Raw genomic sequence first — 11,564 nt, forward strand, 5'->3', positions numbered from 1 at the left:
TACGAAAGCGACTTTCAGACCTTGTCTTTTTAGTGCTACTCTGGATTTCTAGATGAAAAAAAGTAAGAAACGGGGAAAAGACAAGCAGCAAAAGATGACAAAAATTACGGAAAGAACTGACAGGACAAGCACTGGATTTTTTATTGGAGAAATAAGACTGCGACAAACAGCTTATTGGGTACACGTGCTGTCCTATCGCTGTCCCGTAGTTTTGCGCTCTTCAGCCATAATATTCTTTCGCGATGAAAAGGAACACGAACAGCTGAAAGTAGGACGAACACGACGTTGTTTTTACGTTCAAATTTCCCTCTTCCCCTGTCGGTCATGGCGTAGTTATCAAAATCTTAACATGAACATGGACTTCAAAGTCAGCTCTCGACCCGCACAACAATGTTGTATTTAAACCCATATTGATTATAACAAAATTTGACGTATTTAGTATTTCTCTCAAAAATTCTCTAAAAAAACTCGCGTGCGGAAGCGAAGCCAAAAGCCAAGCCGAAAACACGTGGTGCGCGATTCAATCATGCCGGCGGACCTGTAGCTGTGTTTACATCGCGTTTTCACTATTTATTTGTTGTTTTTTGAGTAGATCTTAGCAGTTACATCGGCTGCACCATGAATCCTACGTCAGAGGAAGAAAAGAAGAGGCTTACCGAGGAACTGTAAGTTTTTCGACAACTACGACGACGACTAAGTGCTACCGTTTATTCCCATTACCGGCTTTTCCGTGTCTTGTGCATATTTGTAGAAGGAAGTGAACAGCGTGGTCAGTTTGGGCAATATATGTGCGCATACTTTCCCGAAAGGAGATATCGACAGAGTTCCAGCATTACCGCTAGTTTCCGATAATTTACCAAGTGTTGTAACCATCTGTTCACTGAGCGTTTGCTAAGTTCCAGCTGTTTAGCTGGCTTTGGAGAGTTTTTCGTTTCGAACTGTAGCTATCAGGTGGGCTGAATACTCAACCGCACCCTCCCTGCAACATATTTCAATACAATGAGATAATGTCAGTCCCATTTTAGTCCGTACAAACACAACGAAGTCAACAGTGTCACTGAAATTTTCTAGCAAGGAGTGTGGTGCCATCTGTCAGATACATTGGGAAACACTGATCTGTCGGCGCGATATTTTGAATTGTGCAGCCTCCACGCGTACTGAACTGGACTCGGCAACAGTGAGCTTTCCAAGTTAAGCTGGCAGAGTCTATTTGCACCTCAACCAGGATGGCTAGAAAGCTACTTCAACAGCTAGTGGTCACGACACGTGAGCATAAACGTCACATATCACTAATAATCACTTCACCGGTTGGCAAAATAGTAAGAACCGCGAAACAGCACTACATATATTGCTGCCCCTCCCCTTCGCCTTTTCATTGACGTTGCCCGGCCACTGACACTGGCAAAAGTAGCGATACTTATCCAAAGACAGGCGCAACCCTGCCTTCCTTTAAAATTGTAGAGCGGTGGTGTGATGTCATCATAGGTTGGCAAAAAAATTGGAGCTCACTCAAACTCACTCAAGAAATATCACTTGCTCTGGGCTCACTCGGACCCAGACTCTCCAAAATTTTTCTCAACCAGACTCATTCGGACTCAGACTCGCCAACATATAACTCAGCCGGACTCACCCGGACTCACGCCTTCACTTGAGTCTGAGTGACTAGACTCATGAGTCCATTTGCGTGAAATTAGGTTTTTCAATCATGGTGTCAATGCTTTTTAACGCCAATATCTATCATAATCAGTGCTCTACGATACGCCTTTGGGTCCTGTACCTTCAAACACGAGTTTTTAGTGGTTTCAATCAAGCGAGGACGTTTTTATGAAATACGTCACTCATAGAATAACAGAGAGCTGAGCTAGTTGGCTCATACAAGATATTACATGACTCATACAAGATATTTTTATCAAGAACTTACCGCCGCGGCGGCTGCATTTTCGATGGAGGCAAAAGTGTTTGAGGCCCGTGTACTTAGACTTAGGTGCACGTTAAAGAACCCCAGGTGGTCGAAATTTCCGGAGCCCTCCACTACGGCGTCTCTCATAATCATATTGTGGTTTTGGGACGTTAAACCCCAGATATTATTATTATTATCAAGAACTTACCGTTAAAGAGTTTGCAGGGGACGGCCATGGCACCCCCCCCCCCCCCAACTCACGCCTCTAATCAATAAATGTTGAGGTGGCGCGTGAACACTAGTGCGTTGAGATATGTGTGAATAGACTTTAGTATAAACGTAAGCTGGTATAAGGCTGATAGTAAAGCTGAAATTGAGTGGATAGAAACATAGGTAGGCAATAAAAGGTGCAACTCACTCAGACTCACTCAAGAAATATATTTTGCACTCAGACTCACCAATATTTTCCTCAACCGGACTCACTCGTACTCATACTCACTAATTTTTTTTTCAGTTGGACTCACTCGAACTCAAACTCAGTAAAGTATTACTTATCCGGACTCACTCAGACTCACGACCTGATCTGAGTCCGAGTGAGTTTGCTGACCTATGGACGTCAGACATGACATTTCTGATCAGGTCACCACTGTTGAATTGCGAATAGACCCTCCCACACAAGTTGGTAGAGCTTGGTAATAAATAAAGAAATTGGTACACAACTCCATCATTGGATCGAAATAGAATTAATAGAATGTTACTACAGCTGATAGCCAACATTACAAATCACTTAGCCTACATTAACCATCGCTAAGGAATGCTGGTAGCATGCCAGCAAGTATGATAGCTGCATAACATGTTATTTAGTTCACTTACCAACAAAATATATTGTCATGATCAATGCATATCATTTTTTTTTTGTGTTGTGCCTTCTTGGTTTCCTCATTTTCAGAAGAGGAATACTAGTTCTTGCGCATGTGCTGTTGACGTCCACGGGATTGTTCATGTCAAATGAAACTCTGTGTCAAGATGAGCGCCTTTCCTGTCAGTACCCATCTCCCCTTTGTCAGTGCGGTTATTCATTGGCAGTTCATATTAAAAATGTCACATCAGCAACTCACCCCCCCCCCCCCCCCCCCCGCTCTCGCCCTTTGAGGATTGTGTGTGTGTAATGAAAATTTGGCATGTGACAAGCTGATGATGTCCTCCTTCACAACTGTAATTATGTCATCATGAAGCTCACAGGACCAGGACTAAACTTATTATTATTATTTATGTGTTTGCATTACCCGCAAGGTACAGGGTGCATTTTAGGGGAATTATTATTTTACTGCTGATGTTGTTATTAGTGAGTGTACGTATCAGCATCATCATTGACAATCACCATCTCATCGTTAGACCTGTGCCTCCTGGAAAACAACCTGGATCTGTGTCTGGTGTCGCATGCGTTATGTGATATTTGTCGTCCCACAATCCACTTGTGGTATTCAGAGACGTTGGAAGAAATATTTGTCAATGGGATGTTTGAAACCTGCAGGAGCGACTGCACAGTCCGCCTTCTCAGAATCTCTGAGCAGAGCTGTCGCCTGAAACACACAAAGCGCACCAATTACCTCTCGTGGCCAGACTACTTCATGTCCTCTGCTTACTTGGCAGCCATGCGCAGCAAGGACCCTAACACACAGGTAACAATATTTCTTAATTTATTAAGCAAAGCTTCTATAAGTTACAGGTTTTGGTGGCAGTGGCAGTGACATAGCTCACGAAAAACCCGGTGCCGGCGACTGTATAGAAATTCAGCTCTACACAAAGAGGCCCGTGAGGTGCGCCAATCACATGGGTGTTTGCATGCGCCATTTTCCAATAATTGATACTCTCTTGATCTTGGGCTTGTCGGCAATCAGGTGTTTCTTATGTAGGATCTAATCTTTTATCGAAGTCACTTGGCATTTCACTTTGCCACATTTAATTGTTGCCTATCATTGTTGCATTACATTGTTTCATTCGTGACCGTAGTTGTTGCCTGTAGCAAGAGAAGCGTTGCTTTGCTAAGCACATGGGTGAAGGTCCAATTACCGGCATGCAGGAAGGAAACAGTTAGGATCGAGGGAGCATTGTGCCATGCGATAGAAAGAAAGAAAGAAAGAAAAGTGAGGCACGCACAGTCAGGCTTCGCTTGACCTCATTTTCTTGATACGGGAAGGGCTTCTGTTTTATTTATTTATTTATTTGTTTATTTATTTATTTATTTATTTACAAATACTGCAGGCCCTATTCGGGGCCAAAGCATGAGTGGGTACTTCACAGGAAATAAACAAGGGAAGACAAAAATAAATGACAGAATGCGCATTTGCAATGCAACAATAACACAGAAAGAATAGGCTGCTAAATGTGATTTGAAAATCGACAGCAATGAGGTGCTTCAACATACAAACACAAAAGTTCACTACATTCGGCAATTTACGTAGTGTAAGGATCACAAAGGGTACACAACAATTGAATAGTTACCTTCTGTACATTGTAGTATAGCATTAGTTGTAACAATCAAGAGAATGATCATTTGCAAGGTGAACAAACAATTGTGTTGTATTAGGTAATTAGCTTGCATTCGCTTCGTTGCTTCTTGAATTATAGTTAATGATTCCGGAGCCACCTTGCCAGGCACGAAAGAACTGATTAGACCTGTTCACACTCCACCCCCTCCCCTATCCTCTAACTTGTCCTTGCAGATATTTGTACAAGTCCTGGGTTTTTAATATTCCATTTCATTTATCATGCAAAATGCTATGGAAGCTAGCGAGGCCTCTTGCAGTAGATGTATTTCCATCAAGAAATCGTTCAATGATTTTGCCACCTCTAATGTGTTTTGTTTTGTTTTGGTTTTTTTTTTTAGACTGAGCAGTGAGTGAACATGCTTTGTGCCTTCGAAATAAACACACCCCGTTATTTTTACGGTTGTCATTAGGTTGTTCTGGATCGCTTAGCATCTCTTTGTTCTCGTATCGTGGCCTCCGCGATTTGTTCCGGTAACGCGCATCAAGGGCCAATCGCAGAGGCCACGTTTATAACGATGAAATCCAAGCACGAGACGCATAGACTTACACATTTTGCTGTCTGAACTTCTTGCATAGCTTCCACAGCATTGCACCTGATGTATGAAATGGAGTATAGAATTTCTCGCGTACTGCAGGTGGGCTGTGTGATCGTCAACGAAGAGAACAGGATCGTCGGAGCAGGGTACAACGGAATGCCCAACGGACTCAGCGATGACGAAATGCCGTGGGGCAAGTCGAGCGATTCGCCGGTCGATACCAAGTATCTCTATGGTGAGTGCTTCAGAGGTTGGTCCTCCTGTGCTCCTTGATTGATTGATTAACTTGATTTGATTTGTTTATCACAACATATGTGATGGGAAGCGAAGAGAAAAGCCATTCAAGGATGGCTTGAGGGAGTCCTTCGGCCCCGTATTCGCAAATAGAGCAGCAAAGGCACAGGCATTTTGTTGACATTGTCGTTCACTTTGACAAACCATCATTATAAACGCAACATTGTCACACACTTTCACGAAGCCACCAAATTAATAAAACACATCACACAGAACGTTATGCATTAAAGGGACCGACAATTGGCCAGAATGTGTAATTAGATCCTGATGGAAATGAAAAGACCGTTAATAACAGTGACAGATTCTAGCATTCTTCTTGCGATCTGAGTAGGATTTATATTTTCAAATTGCATTTAAAAGCAAAAAAAAAACAATATGCTGCGCAGCCTAGTGGACGAACCTCAAAGCTGGATTATGGAGTTGTTCACATTGCTGTACATAGTCTAATACTTTCATGCTTACCATGACTAGTGCTCAGAATTAGCGTCTGTATATTATTATTCATCAGTAGTGCTCTATTCAGTGCTGCTTACAAGGTAACAGGAGTTGCACGCTGAGGCATGCAGTGCTGCCTTCACGGCAAGTAGTGGGACATGTCGAGCTGCGGCACATGCACGTTGATGAAACATGAACCGCTTGTTGCACTCGCCTCCCACTGTTTGGCATGTGTTGTGTGTATACAACTTCATAGTCGCCGTAAATAGAAAAATTTTTATTATAAATGTTTCACGGTGTTTTCCGCATTACTATACCGTGATTAGACACTCTACCGGTATGCTTTCTATTGCACTAATGAAAACAGGCACCATAAAAAGTGGTTGTCGGTCCCTTTGACATACATCACATCTGCATGATACACCAGCACAACGCTTTATTTCAGTTTTTGCATTGTAATAACGGCATTTTAAGAATTAAATGCAAATCAAAGACAGCCCTAGAGGTCAATTTTAGGCTAAGAACAACCCATACAGTTCCGACAAATTTACTCACTCATTCTCATTCTTACTTCACAGGGACAGCTGTCAGCAAAATTCAAACAACAGGGATATGTGATTCCTTTGGTATTGAATTTGCTCACTGTGAGAGCAGCATTCTAATGATATTATTTTAATGATTTCTGATAATGCGGGCATTCAGTTAACTCTCTTTGATACCATAATGTACTTAAAGGGACCGACAACTGGCCAGAACGTGTGATTAGACCCTGGTAGAAATGAAAAGAGCGTGAAATATAGTGACAGATTCCAGCATCCTTTTTGCGTTGTGAGTTGGATTTATGTTTTTAAATCATGCTTAAAAGTAACAAAAACCGGTATGTCGAGCAGCCAAGTGGAAGAGCCTTGTAGCTGGAATACAAAGTCGGTCACTTTGCTTTGCGTAGTCACGTAGTCTGTTGCTGTCATGCATGCCATAATTAGTCCTGAAAATTAGAGTATGTATATTATTATCTCTCCCCGCTCTATTTTGTGCTGCTTATCAGGCAAAAGGAGTTGCACATTGAGAAGCGGCGCTGTCTTCGCAGTAACCAGTGGAACATGTCGAACCGTGGCATGCACGCGGAATGCATGCATGCGCAGCAAGCCGCCACGCTCGAACACAAACCAATCTTACGTTCACTGTTTGCAGCATCTGTTGTCACTTGTGTATGCGACTTCATATTCGTCGTAGATAGAAAAATTCTGATTACAAATGTTTCACGGCATTTTCTTCATTACCATTCCGTGATTAGACACTCTCACCGGTAAACGTTTTGTTGCTCTAAAGAGGCACCACAAAAATCGGTTGTCAGTCTTTTTAAGGACACCTGCAACGAAACTTTGTTATTGTGAGCTTCATGATTAATTATTAGTGCTAATATAGCTTAATAACAATCCTTTTATTACGTTGACAGTATGCACAAGCATGTTACTGGATATGACTAGACCTGTCCAGGTTACAGGAAAATGTATCAAATTGTAATTACAATTACCTAATTTAGGAGTGTAATTGATTATGGTTATCTATAAATACCAAAGCATTGTGCCGTTTGTTACCGTCTGGTCTACCAGCTGTTGACACCTCGCCCCTACCCTCGCTCACTTCCCTGCAGTGCTGCCATGCCGAGATGAACGCCATTTTCAACCGCAACTGCTTCGAGCTGCGTGGCTGCACACTCTACACCACGCACTTCCCCTGCAACGAGTGTGCCAAAATGGTGGTCCAGTCCGGAATCCGGCACGTGGTCTTCCTCTGCGACAAGCACCCTGAAGACCCGACCTATGTTGCGTCGAGGCTCATTCTCACAAAAGCCGGGGTTGACTTCAGGTTAGCTCGCTTTTTTTGACAGCGGGGCTGTTTAAGCTCTCCGTTCTGCCGTTTTGCATTAACAAAAACTATTGTCATCATGAACGGACTCTGCCTTTCTAGAATGTGCAACGCCATAACGAGGCTGGTGTACGCTGTCTTCGTCCTCTTCTTCATCTTCTGCTTTGCTTCCTGAACACGTGTACCCTGTGCATACTCTTGCAGTGCGCCAATTTCTTCGGTGTAGGATTCAGTAACTCGGATAGACGAGAGAAGGAGTACAAAGAGAAAGAAAGAGATAGAAAAGAGAGAGAATAAAGAGAAAGAAAGGAAAGAAAAAGAAAAAAAGATAGACAGACAGAGAAAGAGGTAGAAAGAAACAGACGCTAAAAAGCAATTAGAAAAAACTGAGAGCCAGACAGCAAGAGAAAGAAGGCGAGAGAAACAAGAAAGAGATAGAAATAAAGGGGAAGCAAGAAATAAAGAGAGAGAGAAAGAATTGGATATGAAAAAACAGACAGAAAGAAAAATAAAGAGAAACAAGAAAGGCTCCCCAACTTTGCTATCCTTTCAGGCTTGGCACAACTAGCGCTAACTTTATTAACCGTAACGTGTCTCCGCAACAACTGCTAATCAGGCGGGTGGACACGCGGGCTGGTTACTTATCCACAGTTAACCCAGAAACAGAATGACAGACAAGGACGAGATAGGCTACAACAAACACAGTGCTGTGTTTGTAGCCTTCCTTGTCCTTTGCGCTGTTTCTCGATTAACTATGCTCTCTTCTCCATTTCTCCTCCCTCACAACAACTCTCGCCATGTTTGGCATTCTCCACACTCTCACTTGTGATTCCCCATTTTTCGAACAGAAAGCACAAGACAATGTGCAACGCAATAACGAGGCTGGTGTATGCTGTCTTCGTCCTCTTCTTCATCTTCTCCTTTACTTCCTCAACACATGTACCCTGTGCATACTGCAATGTACTTAAATGCTTCACAGGCTCCATGTAGGAGTATTATGTGAAGGGGGCTATTTTTTTAGCAAGATCATGAAAACAGAAGAAATTGAGAAACCGGGTGTCATACCATGGAAAATTGTAAAAGATATGGTGTAACATAGGTTCTGACATAGTAATAATGAAATACGTATGTTTTAGTATGTATGCTTTATACATATTTGAGTGGTGCTACATGATATCGTTGCATAATGTATAAACATTATTCAAAGGGGTCATATGGATAGCAAAAGCAGTCATAGATGATTAGTATATTGAAACAACGTGTGTTCATCTCATTGACCACGTCTCTAGAAATCGTTCTAAAGTACATCTCCTGGCCTCATAACAATTTCTGGGAAGAATTGACTGCCGAAACTGATGCTATGCTGAGCGATATGCAAACAGGACATGACAAATGAGTCACGTGGATATCCTGAAGTTTAAGGAAGTTTTGTGAAAGCGAAGAAATCGCTGCCCACCCGAGAATAGCAGGAACCTGCAATAACAGGAAGCTCTGGAGTTGATGAAACTTTTTTCCGTTTCGCGTACATGGGACATCCTGCTTGTCTTCTCTTGTTTTGCATCATCACAGAGCAACTTCCTTTGCAAAAAATGCACCATGTAATAATGCCCAATATTGTTCTTACATTGTTGTGACAGTAAAGCCCCAGGAACGTTGCCCAAAAGCTTCAGATCAGTATCTAATTTTTTAGTGGGCAAACATCGGCTCAGGTAAGCAGCACTCAGAAACGCAATCATTTTGCGTCACATGTGTCTGCTTTTTGTTGTTTCATTGGTTTTCTTACTGTGCTGTCAGTGTAGAACTAAGCGCAACACAATCATTAACATTGACCAACTACCCCCATTCATTGCTTAATTATTCCAAGTGATGATAGCAGCAACCACATTAACATATCACGTCTCATGGGTCATGTTTATCACCATTCATTCCTAAGTGACCCCTTGAGCTCAGATACATTTCAAAACATATATAATACAATTCATGAAATGCAGGTAGATAATCAAATCATATACCTTTGCTCAACAGTTAGCCATAAGTTTTACAAAATGCTTGAAAATGTAGCTATACGTCTTTCACCAAGCAGAAACTTGTGAAACCTCGTTAATACGTACCTGCCGGGAACGCGGCATAACTACGCACTAAACGGTAGTACGCATTAAACACCCAAGTACAAATTTGCATTTCCTAGCGTACGCCATCACCGCCAGCAAATAAATAGAGTGCCACAGCAAATATTGCCTAAAGTACCCACCGCAAAGCCTTTTCCTTCTTTTTGCGAAAGTGGAGAAAAGATCCTGGCACACTCGCACGACCGCCCGATAGGGCGTAGTGGCGACGCCGAAGAGCATTTCGAAAGTATTGCAGGGTCCGGGATACGCGGTCAACGCAGTGACCGACGTAGCGACAGAACGGACAGTGTCTGCTTTCCGCGGTATATGTGCGTGCGTCTAACCGCGATCTGCTACTAAACGAAAACTGACACAGTTCCAGTGAAAAGCGGTACGGCCGCGTGGAGCCGATCGCCTCCCGGCTAGTTGCGTGCAGCGCGTCACCTACCCGGCTCACGCCGTCACTACCGGGCCGCTTGCTGTGCCGCACGCGCGCATTTATCGTGGGAATGTTGTTCGTACCCACTTCGCTCCAGATTGTGCACAGATGCGGCGAGTAGCTTGTTCGGTTTACGCAGCGATGACGAGCTTCATGCAAGCGATGCGCACTCCGCGATGCTCTAGCGGTCCTGGCAGCGGACGGAGGTGCGTTGGGTGGTCGCCTAATAAAAGCGTGCAGTATGGTTACAACCGCGCTACGCTTGCTGTATCGTACACGTGCGTTTAGTGTGATAGCGTCAATGCAGCGAGGTTTCTCGGCGCCCGCGGCCCGCAACGCTAACTACGCAACAGCGATCTGCTTACGCTTCTACAAAGCGGTGCGCGCCTGATGACGGCTTAGTAGCGTTTGCAGTCGGGCTAGTTGGTACATGGCTGAAGTTCTTCGTCCCTGCCCGAGCATTTGTGCCATTAATTCAACTTCAGCCTTGAAGACGGCCGCGCACAACGAACCGGCAGCGATCGGCGGCTCAGCGCGTTCAGGTTGTCGCCTAATAAAAGCGTGCAGTAAGCTTAAAAAGTAGCGCTGCGCCGCACGCGTGCCCGGGCAGATACCTGAAGATACTTATTGCGATAAGGTTGTCGGCGATAGGTCGGTGGCCGCCACCTCGCCTTCGTTCTTTCCCGATGCTTACCCGCAAATACGTCGCCGCAATCGCGCGGAAGTCGGAATCGGGGATCGACTGATCTGCGCACTTCTCAAAAAGGCGGAAGACCTTTGGCGGCACATTCTGGCGTCGGGAAGTTGAGCGGCGTAGTAAAATTTTATGGCACAAAAAGTTATCGCGGTACGCAGGGTACGCACTAACCGGTAGTCATAGGGCGAACCACTACGGCTTAAGCGGTCAGCGAATGCATTGGGCTCTATGGGACTCGGTCGGGGATTCGTCGCAACTACGTTTTAACCGTTAGTACGTTTAAAGCGGGTACGTATTAACAAGGTTTGGCTGTAATAGGAACAACGTAGTGAGAACAAGCACCATAAAAAAAAAATGAAAACATTGTGCAATATGTGCTGGCTAAGCCATGGAAAAAAAATAATAGTGAAAATAGCTTTGCAACTTATGCAGCTCTTGCTACTCAGTCATTGCAATGTTATTTTTCTTGTAGTTAACCAGATATTTCATTAGTCACAAGACAATAATGATGATGACATCTCTTTGTCTTCTTTAAAGACTGTTCATCAAAAAGAACATTCACTGAGCCTTTGTTCTACTTTTATTTTTTTCAGGCAACTTGTTCCCGAGACTAAGAAGATAGTAATTGACTTTCAGCAATTAGCCGCCTTCAAAGTTTGATTGTTATACTGTTACATCATCAACATTATTAAATGAATTTAGCCATGACATGAAGTGAAATATTAAAGTACTTT

At 43.5% G+C, this 11,564-nt stretch overlaps 1 protein-coding gene across 1 annotated transcript; it reads left to right on the forward strand.

Moving 5' to 3' along the window:
- The first annotated feature begins 480 nt into the window (after nucleotides 1–480).
- LOC119400408 (deoxycytidylate deaminase) lies at nucleotides 481–11,564 on the forward strand. Its single transcript, XM_049418073.1, has 5 exons — nucleotides 481–665; nucleotides 3,435–3,582; nucleotides 5,088–5,222; nucleotides 7,372–7,586; nucleotides 11,424–11,564. The coding sequence occupies exons 1-5, from the start codon at nucleotides 619–621 to the stop codon at nucleotides 11,488–11,490; spliced, it is 612 nt and encodes a 203-aa protein (XP_049274030.1). The 5' UTR covers nucleotides 481–618; the 3' UTR covers nucleotides 11,491–11,564.

This window comes from Rhipicephalus sanguineus, chromosome 7 (genome assembly GCF_013339695.2).
Source record: "Rhipicephalus sanguineus isolate Rsan-2018 chromosome 7, BIME_Rsan_1.4, whole genome shotgun sequence".
NCBI lineage: Eukaryota > Metazoa > Arthropoda > Arachnida > Ixodida > Ixodidae > Rhipicephalus > Rhipicephalus sanguineus.

Coding starts and splice junctions, on each gene's coding strand:
- LOC119400408 (XM_049418073.1), top strand. CDS start 619: ATGAATCCTACGTCAGAGGAAGAAAAGAAGAGGCTTACCGAGGAACT. Junction 666..3,434: donor AAGAGGCTTACCGAGGAACT/GTAAGTTTTTCG, acceptor TGAAACCTGCAG/GAGCGACTGCACAGTCCGCC. Junction 5,223..7,371: donor TCGATACCAAGTATCTCTAT/GGTGAGTGCTTC, acceptor ACTTCCCTGCAG/TGCTGCCATGCCGAGATGAA.